This window comes from Lindgomyces ingoldianus (assembly GCF_010093535.1).
Source record: "Lindgomyces ingoldianus strain ATCC 200398 unplaced genomic scaffold BDR25scaffold_3, whole genome shotgun sequence".
Lineage (NCBI taxonomy): Eukaryota > Fungi > Ascomycota > Dothideomycetes > Pleosporales > Lindgomycetaceae > Lindgomyces > Lindgomyces ingoldianus.
The window spans coordinates 364,488-377,524 of NW_022985164.1; the positions used below are offsets into that span (position 1 = coordinate 364,488).

At 52.5% G+C, this 13,037-nt stretch overlaps 5 protein-coding genes across 5 annotated transcripts; 1 reads left to right on the forward strand and 4 right to left on the reverse strand.

Moving 5' to 3' along the window:
* The first annotated feature begins 1,024 nt into the window (after positions 1-1,024).
* BDR25DRAFT_64667 (uncharacterized protein) lies at positions 1,025-3,826 on the forward strand. The gene is made up of 2 exons (XM_033698869.1): positions 1,025-3,301; positions 3,355-3,826. The coding sequence occupies exons 1-2, from the start codon at positions 1,119-1,121 to the stop codon at positions 3,815-3,817; spliced, it is 2,646 nt and encodes an 881-aa protein (XP_033553090.1). The 5' UTR covers positions 1,025-1,118; the 3' UTR covers positions 3,818-3,826.
* A 129-nt stretch (positions 3,827-3,955) lies between these two features.
* BDR25DRAFT_375085 (uncharacterized protein) lies at positions 3,956-5,137 on the reverse strand (the record flags this gene model as incomplete). Its single annotated transcript, XM_033697362.1, has 3 exons — positions 3,956-4,723; positions 4,862-4,936; positions 5,033-5,137. The coding sequence occupies 3 exons, from the start codon at positions 5,135-5,137 to the stop codon at positions 4,199-4,201; spliced, it is 705 nt and encodes a 234-aa protein (XP_033553091.1). The 3' UTR covers positions 3,956-4,198.
* A 1,772-nt stretch (positions 5,138-6,909) lies between these two features.
* On the reverse strand, positions 6,910-8,640 carry BDR25DRAFT_331143 (DNA primase large subunit). Its single transcript, XM_033692605.1, has 3 exons — positions 8,422-8,640; positions 7,836-8,365; positions 6,910-7,784 (listed from the first exon to the last, which is right to left on the reverse strand). The coding sequence occupies exons 1-3, from the start codon at positions 8,609-8,611 to the stop codon at positions 6,993-6,995; spliced, it is 1,512 nt and encodes a 503-aa protein (XP_033553092.1). The 5' UTR covers positions 8,612-8,640; the 3' UTR covers positions 6,910-6,992.
* Positions 8,641-8,937: 297 nt separating this feature from the next.
* Positions 8,938-10,134, reverse strand: BDR25DRAFT_210142 (2-phosphoglycolate phosphatase; the record flags this gene model as incomplete). The annotated part of the gene is made up of 5 exons (XM_033684635.1): positions 8,938-9,600; positions 9,653-9,744; positions 9,797-9,865; positions 9,991-10,012; positions 10,069-10,134. 5 exons carry the CDS (start codon positions 10,132-10,134, stop codon positions 8,938-8,940), a joined length of 912 nt encoding a protein of 303 aa, XP_033553093.1.
* A 281-nt stretch (positions 10,135-10,415) lies between these two features.
* Positions 10,416-12,182, reverse strand: BDR25DRAFT_209704 (peptidase M18, aminopeptidase I; the record flags this gene model as incomplete). The annotated part of the gene is made up of 3 exons (XM_033684611.1): positions 10,416-11,801; positions 12,002-12,063; positions 12,119-12,182. 3 exons carry the CDS (start codon positions 12,180-12,182, stop codon positions 10,416-10,418), a joined length of 1,512 nt encoding a protein of 503 aa, XP_033553094.1.
* Positions 12,183-13,037: the final 855 nt, after the last annotated feature.

Here is a 13,037-nt window from a genome sequence, read left to right on the forward strand (position 1 = left end):
AGACGGAGGTGACCTGTATAGACTTCGAAGAGAGCAGGGGCAACAAGACACAAGGAGGCAGGACACATAGGGGTTAGGATGCGCAGGAACGACGAAGGGCAGCCGCGGTGCTTTCCTCCGGCCTATCTAGATCAGATCTCGACTAGAGGGCGTAAGGAGAAGGGGCCATCTGAGAATATGAGCCTAGCTCATCGTCTTCAGAGGTGCTCTAGGACGAATCTGAGCGTGTTGAAGGTTGAATCTTGACACAATGCTGGAGAGGACGAGGTGAGTGAGCATTGCGAATTATAGCAGCATTCCCTTTCCAAGAGGCCACCGTAGAAGATCGAGGCGCCCTTTACGTGATCTGATAGTGGTGAGGGGGTGGAATGGAGTCACATTCCCACCCAGGCTTGTTCTGCCTGCGGGGAGTGGGGATGCATTCGGACATGACCCAAGGAGCGAACGACGCCGGGCTCTCAAAGAACGGCGGGATGTTGCAGCCTGTCTAGATTTTCATGATGAAATAAGATGGGCAGGGGAAGTGAGGTTGAAGGCCGCAGAGGAGAGACTTTAACCGAAATATGTGCAGGAACAGTGCAGATGATGTTGGTCATGATTGGGTCTAGCGACGATCGCGGCTTATGTGAAACTGTTGCAAGGGGGGTAGAGCAGTGAGTGAAACTAAAAGACGTGTGCAAGGCTGCAGATGTGACGGAAGCGTGAATTGGCGAGAGGGGCTCTTGGCAACGGGGGTGTGGCGAAGCACTGCCAATGCGCGACACCACCTGGACAAGGCAGTACATCACGAGTTCGACATTCACCCTCCACGCTTCTTGTGTCGCTCCTTCCTCCTGTCACCTTCTTTTCTACCTTCCTTCTCCTCCTCTCCTTCGCCCCTTTGCTTCTCCGTCTCCTCCGGGCCCTCTTCTTCGGCCTATGAAACACTGACAGCCTCGTCTAGCCCCTCTCGTCATACATCACGACATTGGCCCGTCAAGCTTGCGTCCCCGCTACATCATCCCAAACCGTTCTGGGAACACAACGCCCGCGTCCGCCGGATGCGCACCTCACGATAGAGCTTCAGCATCTTTGCTGTGCCCGCATCTCCGCCGGCTACTCAACGCCATACATCCAGCATGCGCCCCCTTCGGCTGCTTCTGTCGCTTGCTTCGAGCCTGATAGCTATCACAGTACTCCTCTACCTCGCCTTTGGAACACAGCGTCAGGGTGAGCCCCGCGCTCCTCCGGCGCCAGCGAAGAAAGGCAAATTAAAGGCCCTCTTTTCTTTCACCTCGCCAGCCTCGCTATTTCCTCCCTCCGCTATCATCAGCCTTACCGACGATAACTCTACCTTTTTCCTCGCCAGACCCGCTGCGTTTGGCCCATTACTACCCACGAAAGGCCTGAGTGGCCCACTATGGATAGGAACCGGCTTTGGAGACGACACGATGGGGAGAGGCGAGCTGGGTTGCAGCGATGTGCCGGGATGGAGTGACGGAGGCGACGCCTCAACTGCCGGCGCCAAGGCTGCATTGGACCCCAAGAGAAAGTCCTTGAGTGCGTCAAGAGGCGACGTCGACAGCCCCAAATCAGTGCTATCAAAGCGAACACAAACAGAAGATGCCACGGAAAGCACAGCCAATGCCGACAAACAAGATGGAACAGACGACCACCTTCACCACCCTCTCCCCGCCTCCGAGATGCCCAAACCGCATGGCAAGACATCCGAGCATGCCGACATACAGTCTCTACAGGAAGGCGCAGAAATCGCAGGCAAGGTCGTTCTGCTCAAGCGGGGTGGGTGCGGGTTCTTGGAAAAGGTTAAATGGGCGCAGAGGAGGGGAGGAGTTGCATTGATTGTCGGCGACGATGTTCGCGGTGGAGCTCTGATCCGCATGTATGCTCACGGGGACACGTCCAACATCAGCATACCGGCCCTTTTCACTTCGCATACGACGGCCCATCTACTGTCCTCGCTTCTTCCCTTCGGCGGCATGATCCAGGATCTCTCACCTGAAGATGCCGCCAAGCTAGAACTCCTGAAAGGTGGAAAAAATAGTAAAGGCAAGGGGAAGTCTGGCAAGAAGCATTACGGCGGAAACCGTCCCACTTTGACCCAAAGCTCACCTACTCAGGCGTTCAAGAAGACCAAGGGAGCAGCCCCGAAGTCCGTTCCGGGGAAGCAATCCGAAAATTCGGACGACAATGGCTGGCTCCGTTCGTTCCTCTATGTACTTGGTTTTGGCAACCCAGGGCGTACAACCTCGAAAGGGGACAGCCGAAGACCGCCGAGTAGCGGAAACATTGACTGGGTTCTGGTTGAAGACTGGGATGATGACCATTCTGAACAAAAGCCCATGAAAACGAAAACAGCATCCAAGAGTAATGCTCTCAAGCCGACGTCCACTCGAGCACCTGGCGACTTCGTAATTGGAGAGCAAGACTGGCGTGACCCTGACCTTCTTCCACAGCCAACATCGACCAAGTCGCGACCAAAGGAGAGCGCTACACCAGAACTGGAGGCTGAGAGCGGGATGAAGGGTGGTAGTGTTATGCCTAGTAGTGGTGAATATAGCAAGGACAGCAGCCACAGTCCCAATGCCAAGCAAAATGACGATATGGCAGATGAGGAGCACAAGGGATGGTTTAGCAGCCTGCTGGGGGATGAAGAGGACGAAGCCTTGAAAGCTGGATCAAAGCGTGGCGATGGAAGCAGCGCTCCATCAAAGCAGAAATCACCCCCTGATCCACTTTCCAAGGAAGCGGAGGATTCGCCAGATGACCCTGAACATCACGAGGGCCTCTGGGTTACACTCACCCCTACGAGCATGTCCTCCAGTCCCTTCTTTGATACTCTGCTTGTCCTCGTAATCAGCCCTCTGGTCACCTTGACCGTCGTGTACGCCCTCCTTCTCCTCCGTTCTCGCATCCGACGTCGACGCTGGCGTGCTCCTAAGTCGGTCGTCGAACGACTCCCTGTTCGCACCTACCATACAATAAGCGACTCCAGCTCGTCTCCTTCCCCCACTCCTGTGTCATCTTCGCCTACCACACCTTTACTTCAACACTCTCATTCTCGTCCCACTTCTTCCTTATCTAGGCCACGGTCTCGGACCACATCCGAAGTTCCCGCGACGTCGTCATCATTCCAAGGCGGTCGGACACCAGAGGAAGAGAAGCGGGAAGCCGGGCTGGCGGAATGGCGACGTCGTTACGGTGGCCGGCAAAGGGAGTGTGTTGTTTGTCTAGAAGAGTATGTGGATGGGATTAGTAGGGTAATGAGCCTCCCATGTGGCCACGAATTTCACGCGGACTGCATGTAAGTTCTCTAAACATCTCTTCTTCGAATTAAGGCGCTAATTCACCTCACAGAACGCCTTGGCTTGTCACTCGTCGCCGAACTTGCCCTATCTGCAAGGGCGATGTTGTCCGCTCACTTTCCCAATCATACCGCGCCCGAGGGACCCAATCACCATCTCCACCACGATCTCCGCGGCGCTTCAGAGAGGACTCTGAATATCTTCAAGTACAAGCTGCTGAAACCAGGAATGATTCTCCGTCCGCCTCAAGGCCTGTACCTATTTCGTCTGCCGCAGCAGCCCAGGAAGACGATTTGTATGCTGATGTTGAAGCGAATTGGGCTGATGATCAATCCGAGGATGGTGAAGAGGATGGAACGGATACATCCAGAGACCGAGGCATTGATCTAGGCAGCTCAATGAGGGAACTGAGTACTACCGTGTCTACCACAATATGGCGGGGCTTCGACGCTATTCGCGGCGTTGCCGGTCTCCAACGACGGGCTAGTCGAGAGGAGGTTGACAGAGACCGGTAAGATGCCTTTAATCAGGATCATATCCACTCATACTCTTCTGCATACATAGGTCTGTTCCTTTTGTTCATTGTAATGGTACATGCCCTCGGAGGGCCACGAGCATAGCGTCCTGTCTCCACACTACCTTTTATCTTGAAGAATATCCTGTGCATTGGCGGAAGGTATTTTGGGGAAGTGAATATTCGTGTAGGGTGATGCATCAATTGAAGCCACACAATTCTTAGGTTGGGAGCACTGTTTCATCTCCTGTTCACTTTGGAGGCTCACGCACATGCCATGTGCTCACATCACACCACAATAATCTGTCAAGCACTTCTCATAAAAATAATTCACTTTTGGCCCCAAGTCTTTTCCCCCCCTCTCCCCACACTTCTCTTCATTTTAAATACACAACCCTCCACAATCCGCACCCCCATTCATCGGATCACACGTATCCCTTGGATCATCCATACATGTCTGTCCCTCGGGACAACGAAACGCTGCGAATCCCCCGCACAGTTTATCCTTGACGCAGATACCTAGACCATCGCATTCTGGTCCACACCCAGGCTTGAATGGGTCTTTAATACAAATTTCACCTTCGGGACAGGTTAAGTAGTTTGCGCGACCGCCGCCGCAGACGGCGTGCGAGGCTGTAGGTGTGGCGGGGGTCATAGTCTTGGTTTTAGTGGGCTTTGGGCGCCGGGTGATGGTCAGCATGCGCGGGGCGATGTCTTCGCAGACCTGTGGTCTGGTTAGTACTTGTCTTGTCTCGGCGAGAGAAGGGGGGCTGACTTGATATGTCGGCGCTACACCACCGCACTTATCGTAACAACGCTTTTTGTCGGCGTTCTCGCATTTGCAGGATTCAGGCCAAACCATCGGGCAGTAGACGTGCTCGCATTCGCAGCCTGGTGTGGGTGTGGGCTTGGGAGTCGGAGTCGGTTTGATGGTGGAGGGGATGGAGGTTGGTCGCATTGGGCAGGGCTGGGAGGAGTTAGTTCATCCACTCTCTCATCCATTGCAAGAGATTCTAGAGGATGGGATATGGGAGGGGAGACCTACGATGTACGTGGGAACATAGTCCGGGCAGTGGTTCTTGCAGATTGTTTCTCGCGAATTGAGACATTGGCAGAGGGCCTTTGGGAATGTTAGGAGTCGTATTTATGCAGAGCATTCGTTAGGAGAACGGATAGTGGGGTAGGATGAAGAGAAAGGCATAGGATAGAAACTTACCACGGCATCTTCACTTGGGCATTTAACCAGTGGACACTGGCATTTCTCTTCTGCGGCGAGAGCGAGACCACTCAGCAGAGGGAGGAAGTAGATGAGAAACTTCATCGTAATCGTTCAAATAATTTTGATATCGTTCCACGTTGGACGACACACAATATCTCAGAGATAACGCGGGAGAGAAATACAACTGGCGAACAGTCGTTCACACCGAAAGTGCGATCATCCCATCTTTATACACCCCCCAACGGCTTCATGTGGAGCCTCTATCCTGCCAAGCACACGAAATTGGCCTTGAAATTGAAACCCGGGGATATTGAACAGCAGCAGGAAGATCCGTGTCCTACGGTAAGCAAATCACCTGTTCTCGTACAGACCTGGTGTGCACATTTTTCATCTCCACCCTCCACTCCCGTCTCTGCACGTCAGCACAGCTGGGACCTTGAACAGAAGCCGGTGGCTGCATTCCATGCACGAACCTGGATGTGTAACCGAAATGAAGAGATGGGTGGATTCAGCTAGTTCCAACGAACGGACAGACAGGTTATGGAAAAGCTGGGTGGAATGGTAGGTTGGGCTAAGAATAGTGTAATTAAGCTTTTTTCCAAGATGCGCTAAAACTCGTATCCATTTTGCGGGGATGGAAAGCGAGTTGATCTTTCGAGCAATCAGATCGAGGGATGGATGCAGGAACCCGGGTTCCTTGACTTGTCTGCCTGGAAATTGACGGAGCTACTGTCATGTTCCTTCTAAAAGAAAGCTAATCCGTTGATCTGAACTGGACTTTAACACAGACTTACGTCATGATTTATGATATCTCATCTTCTCTGCTGCTCCCCCGGAACAATAAAGAGATGGTTCGTGAGCCAAGCCAGACGCCATCATTTATCTCCTCGTGATTGTAAGGTTAATAGGCATTCCGGACCGGGTATATTCGACCTCTTCGTTTACCTTGCATCTACGAATCCGTATTGGTCGCCTACTTTCCCCTCCAACCCAGTCCAACATATCTTTCTATACTGTACTGTAGACCTACCCGTACTACCCAGGCATGGATGTACTGCATCTCTAGGTGTATTGATCAGCTCGCGATTCTCTTTCTGGTTCCTTTTACGACGGAAACGAAAGATCATCTGATATCCAGCCACACAAGCATGCGCATCTGCCCGACTGTCAGCATGTAGCAAGCGGAGGAATTTTGATGGATGGAGGATGCAGGGACCGTCGGAACGATGCAAGGCAAGAGCGGAGCGAAACATGGGTCCGGATGGCGTCCCGGGAGGATTCCGTTGCTTACCTGCATCCCTGAGCCCTTAAGATTCTAGTGTTTGTCGGATTAAAAGTTTTGCGCGATGGAGGGTGGACATTGCTTTGTACGTCGTGATCAAAGTTTGCTATTAGCTTACGCAGATGCAGAGTTTTCTTCCCTGACATCCTTTGCGGGGTTGTTGGAAACCTTTCATTTCACCCATTTATGCAAGTGGTGTCGTGTTTCTGGGGGGGTTGGTGCATGCTCGCTTGATGGTGAGATACCGATTGGTTCGTCTCAGGATAGGCCAACTTTTGCCTTCATTCTTTCCATCGGTATCTTCTCTGAAAGAGGGAATATCTGGGAGAGGATCCGGACGAAGAGTATGTAATCTGCTGAGGAGTCCAGAAGGGAGGATGCTGTGAAATCGTGGGTAGAACAGCCAGTTCTCCGAACATTCCTGAGCTAAAACTTGAATTTCGACAAGTCTCTATCTCCACCAGCTGACGTGAGGTGAACTCTGTATTTCGAGCCCAAAAACTCCAATTGGGAATTACAAACGCCATGCAGGTCTGCTCAATTGTCTCGAGAAGCCGATCCTGATAGTCAGCCATCGTCAGAGCTCCAAACGCCCAAAATCTCGAGAAAGCAAGGAAGCAACACTATGCAATACCACATTAAGGTCGTCCAAGCAACCCCATCATCGTGATCATCCTACTCCTCCATCTTCTCGCCCCCGTTAACTACCCCCGCATTCCCGTCCCCAAGATGCTTCAATAGCCAACCCCTCTTGAAATACGTATTCGGATGCACAATTGTATCCAAATCCGTCGCACTCCACGTCCCATCATCCTTGACCTTCTTGATTTCCCTCCTATGTGCCCACTCAAACACTCTGTTACACGCAACATGATATCTCTGCTTGCTCACATCATCCTTAACTACCTTCAATAGATCTTTATCATTCACACCAGTGCGTTGAAGAAGTGCATTGAGATTATCCTGAGTGAACGTGCGGTACGGACACCCATGAGATTGTCCAGGGCCAGGGAGAGGCTCGGTCAGAATCTTTTGGCAGGAATACGGGGTGTATCCGCGTCCGCGTCGGTTTGCATCGCCGCCGACATCCCCGTATGCATGTCGGATGTTGTACTTGTATTCTTTGCTGAATTTGTCATCGGTCATGAGTTTGAAGCTGCGGCGCCAGAACATGATACATTCGTCTAAGCTTAATCCGATGCCTTTGAGGAAAAGGGTGTATTGGAGGCGGCCGTAGTGCTTGAGATGCGAGTTTGCGCGGAGCGTCATGTGCAGGTTCTGCATGCAGAGTGGGAAGTGCTGGGAGAGAGTATCGATGGCGTTTGCGGTTATGGTAGACAGGCCGTCGATGGAGGCATCGGAGGAAGAGTATGCGGCGTCGGGTGAGGTGAAGGAGTGTGAGAGGTGTGCGAGGATGGGGGCGAGGCGGTCGTCTTCGTCAAGACGGGGGAGAGCGCGGGAGGTTAACTATATTCACATCAGTAAGTCGTTCCCTGAACAACGTTTTGATCAACTCACCTCCAAGGCTTCATCTAATCGTCTAGTGAACTCGGCCACGACCAGGCTGATCTGTTCCCTCTGAGGCACGTATGCCTTACCTCTCTTCAGAAGCACTCTCCGTTGTTCCACCAGCTCCGGGACGCGTTCCCAATCAACTTTAAACCACTCCTGTTCCTCTCCCTTCACTCCTCCGGCGGCTGCCAACTCATTCCCTAGCTCCCTCTTCTCATCTGCACCGACCTCCTCCCATTCTAACTTCAAACCACTGACGAAATCCTTCCTTTCCCTTGGGTCATCGTCTTTGAACCTTAATCTGAATAACATTGTCTCCAACCTCGAAAACCGTCTCCGGAGATCCTCGGTTGCGGAAAATGCCAGTCGAAGAATGAAATGCGAATAGTGATCTTTCTTCCTCTCCTCTTGCAGATTCTGGCCTCGTGACGAGTTAGATCGGAGAGGGAGGTATTTGTTCACGATGCTCGTCATATACTCAGCGGTTTCTTCGGGGGTGCGGTTGCGGAAGGTACATGCTTCGAGTTCGGAGAGAACTGGCTTTGGAATTAGCATAGGAATACGTTGGTACCAAAGATGGTAGAAGACACACCCTTTAGTCGATTGATCGCCCATGTCTCAAACTCCTCCAAGGTGATCTCCGCCGTTGGGGGTAGGATGTAGTAGTTGAGTCTGTGTTCATACTTCTGGTGCTTGAACTCTGGTTTTGCGAATTGTCTTTTCTTGTAATCAAGATTGACACGTCGCTTGGGGTCTATTCGAGAAAAATCGTGTGGAATCATGGCTCTTGTGAGTTGCACTAGAGGAGTCGCGACGGTGATGGTGTGAAAAGTGGTTTCGCGAAAAGACGCGCTATCCAACCTTGGAAGGAACGCGCTCGCGTTCTGGGCACGGACACCACTTACCCTAAAACACACGTGACAGAGGGCGTTTCGCGCTACAGGGTGAGCGCCATAGCCTAGCATCAAGACTCCGAGTCGACTCGACTATTACCGAGGCGTTTTAGTATGCCTACACATCTATTTGTTCTATACCGCTCTATCGACCTCCACGAAGAGAATATCCAGCTATGCCAAGCATAGTAGCATAGCAAACCTAGATCGCTTTATTAACCTACCAAATCGCCCAGCGTATCCATGTACGCCATAGGCACAGTCGGCGCTCCCTCCGCAAGAAACTCCTCCTTCTTGCTGACACCAGTCAACACGGCCAGTGTGCCTCCCAGCTTGCCCTCGATGCCAAACTGGATATCCGTGTTCAACCTGTCTCCGACCATGCACGTTCTGCTCCGGTCGAAGTGGAATTTGCCCTCAATCGCATCCATCATTGCTTGACTTGGTTTACCCAGAGCCAAAGGTTCCCGGCCTATTGCCTTAACCAAACCTGCACCAGCCGACCCTGCTCCGGGGAATAGGGAATGTGCCGTTGGAAGGGTACTGTCCGTGTTCGTCGCGAGGAACACTGCCCCGCGTTGAAGGTACTGGAATGCCGTTGCCATTTTCAGGTAATTCAAGTGGAAGTCTAGTCCACTCAGCACGATACCCACCTCAGGATCTAATGCGGAACCGTTCGCAATGTTAGTGAAATCCTCGGGTTCGATATCGCGGCGGAAAGCTGGGTCTGTGCCGCAAATATAACGAACACCTTCAGCATTAAGCTCTTGTTCGATACCCGATTCGCCAAGGACGAATACTTTGTTCTTGGGAGCCGGGAGCTTGAGGATTCGGGCGATGTAAACGGCGGCGCTGTAGGACGAACCGAAGACTTCTTCCTAGTAGCCACATTAACCAGGGGGCTTCCTCACATTTTACTGGATAACATACTTCGTTGGTTTCGATGCCCATCTTATCGAACTTCTTCTTATAATCCGCCCGAGACTTTGTGCTGTTATTCGTCACAAACACAAGTTGTTTTCCTGGACCAGTCTGTGAGAGATCTAGGGGAGCAGAGCGAAAGAACAATCTTACCTTTACTCCTCAACATTCCGATTGTCTCTGCGACTTTAGGATAGAGGTGATCTCCGGACCAGAGGACGCCTATCCTTCTTTACAATTAGCGGGGAACCTTTCGATGCACATACTTCGGACCAATCGCCAGGCGAGTGTCTTTCTAATGTTCCTGCTTTGGGGACTCAAAAGAGAAGGGCTATTGCGCAACGTACCATCACAATCGAAGAGGAAGACCTGCGTCAAAGGCTGTCAGCGGCTGTGTTAAGAAGGGTCGGAGGCTGGACTCTCACATCGAATCTCGACAGGAACTCTTCGATACCGGCTTTGTCACCGGTCAAGTACTTTGGCGGCGACATGTTTGACGCCGCTGGGTTTGCAATCGAAAATGGCTGGTGGAACGAAGAAATCGCACTGTCGCAAAAGGAAGATGGACGGCTGAAGAAATGCAATTGGTGGGGTGCTTGGCATACGGAAAAGGAAGTCGCGTATCGGAACGAAGTCCGAACGCCATCCCGACCCAGGTGTGAGACCAAACCCAGGTCCAAAGCCAAGCACCGCTCACCTTTTCTGTGAGGTACTCTATTGATGGGGTGGGGGTCTATCTATGGCTAGATTCTTACAGCTTTGGTTCTTCTAGTCAGTCAACGACTATCTTCTTCTCCAGCTCCTCAAAATGTTCGAAGAAGCTCTCGAAGAGGTTGATGGCATGTTCGATATCGTGGGCACCACCAGTCTCTCTAATGCTGTGCATACTGAGCTGAGGGTTACCTAGGTCCAACGTACGAGCGCCCATTGCCGCTGAGAGCATGGGGCCGATCGTGCTGCCACATGAAGAGTCATTCCGGACAACGAACAACTGAAGTGGAACGCCTTCCTTCGAAGACGAGATGCTTGATGAGGCCTTCTTTGCGCGGCGGGCTGCCTCTTGGAGCAGCACTATTCCCGGGGAACTGGTGGCATACCGAGCGTTGGCGTTGATCTTGATGACCGTCCCCTTGTTCATCTCTGGCCGATGTTGCGATTCGTACTTGGCTGGCCAGTTGGGGTGGACACTATGAGCCATATCTGCGGAGATAAGAAATGATGTTGACAACGTTTGCTCATACGCCGTGGCTATGTCGCCCTCAAGCCTGTCGTACGACTTGTCTGAGTTGGATTCGCAAGCCGGCAATACAGAAAGACGACGAATGACGGAAGGCAGCAAATTCGAGTGCGCACCCTGAGCAGTCTGGCTGCCAATCTCTTCGTGATCAAACAGCGCAATCAATCGAATCGTTCCGTCCTTGTTCAATGAGGTTGCCGATGAAAGGGAGTTGATCAGAGCCTCAACGCTGCAGTACGACATTTCAAGGTTGTCCAACCGAGGGGAAAATATCAGCTCGTTGTTCAGGCCACCGATCACAGATTTTTGCGTGTCATAGAGCACCATTTCGAAGTCCATGATATCCGTTGCGCTCACGCCGGCTTCCTCTGCAATGATATCCACAATGAAAGGATGGTGCCGTTGCGTTGGCGTTGCAAGAGGCTCGAATGGACCATTCTTCTTCTCGTCTTCTTTCGTTTGCTCAGTCTTACCCTGCCTATTCAGCTCTGCGGCCACCAAACCTGCGATGGGGAACAGCTGGGTCTCCTTGTTGAACTGGAAGTCTTCCTGGCGCTCTAGGTGGATGGCCAATGTAGGGACCCTCAGAATTGGCCTGTCTACCTTGACCAAGCGCTGTTCGATTATCCCGTCCTTCGTCTTAACCATGACACGCCCCGCAATGCTCAAGTCACGGTCGAACCAGGTATGCCATAAGCCACCCCCATACGTCTCACAAGCCACCTGCAGAAATCCATCACTCTGCCGCTTGGAAATTGGCTTGATGCGGAGACATGGCGAATCTGTGTGTGCACCGATCATGCCGATGGGATTCCCCGCCTTCCATTTCTTACCAATGGCAAAGGCGACAATAGATGACCCATTACGTGTGAGGAAGTACTTTCCACCTGCCTGCAGAGTGGACGCCCACGAGTCACGCCCCTGGAGGATTTACTTGTCAGCACTCAGAGCATTCAGTAAATATCTCATCGTATGACAGAAGGTCAACGCCCCACAAGACGTGCTGGCAAAGGCTTGTGCTACTTCCGGAACCAGCGGGATGATTTGACCGCGGCCAAATACGGAAGCTTCCAAAGCCATGTGGAAGGTGTGGGCGTACAAAGAAACGACATAATACACACCTGAATCTGCTTGAAGCCGGCACTCTCGAGCCGCTCTCTGACTGATTTCACGGCATGAAAAGCTGTTGTCAACCGTCAAAAACGAAGTTATATATTGTCTACAGGCGACAAACATACGGGTGGGCGAGGCATTTACAAAGGATAAGAAGTCCTCAGCGGCTTCGAGTGATGGCTTGGACATGGTGCGGAGAGCACACGACAGGTTGAGCGGGGTGAGGACAAAGCAGCAGCGCGTTGTTGGCTGTAGGTGCAGGAGTGATGCTGGCTTGGAACCCGTCCTCAGCATAGGATAGGTCGCGGAGGTCTGCAAAGTGGCCGCGGCTTTAAGTGTGGGGGAGAGGAGAGGTTGGTACAGGGTTTCTGGTGAAGCGTCAAGAGCGCCCACAAGGACGACGGCAAGGGTGCTGAAACGGTCGCCTATTGGCCACCGGTCGCGGCACGCGTTGGTTGCAGACTTCAAAACAAGCGACAAGCCAAACAACCATCGACGTGACGGCAGCACATTCACCTGCTCCCCAACGCCCACATCGCTCCCCAGCGTCGTCTTGGACATTACTGTGATTTCATTCTCGCGAGCATTGTGTTTGCCTTGGAGCCTCGAGCGATTGTCCCTGCGTTGTTGTTGTACCCTCCGCCGCACCTTGCCTCTCCGGCCGCGTTGCCCTAGTGCGGCTCTTCTCGCAGCGACCCCAAGAGTCCCGAGCTCAGCAAAACAACCACCATATTCCTGTCACCACCCGCGTCCGCTCCGCCCGCCTGCACACGCCATCCGCACCAAACTCTGCCATGTGCCAAACGTTGGATTAAGCATTAATACAAACACTGTTGTCGATTGCTGCGTGGGTGTTGAAGCCCGTCGTTGTCTGGGAGTGGGCGGCCGTCCCAGGGGCACTCGGCCAATTCACTTCACTTTCACCTCCTCTCAACACCGCCAAATCGTCGCGCTCGCCGCTTCAGAGCCTCTGATTCGCTCACCACCGAACCCTCAAGATCACGCTGTCGCCGCTAGAACCCTGACCGCCAAACCACGACCGGC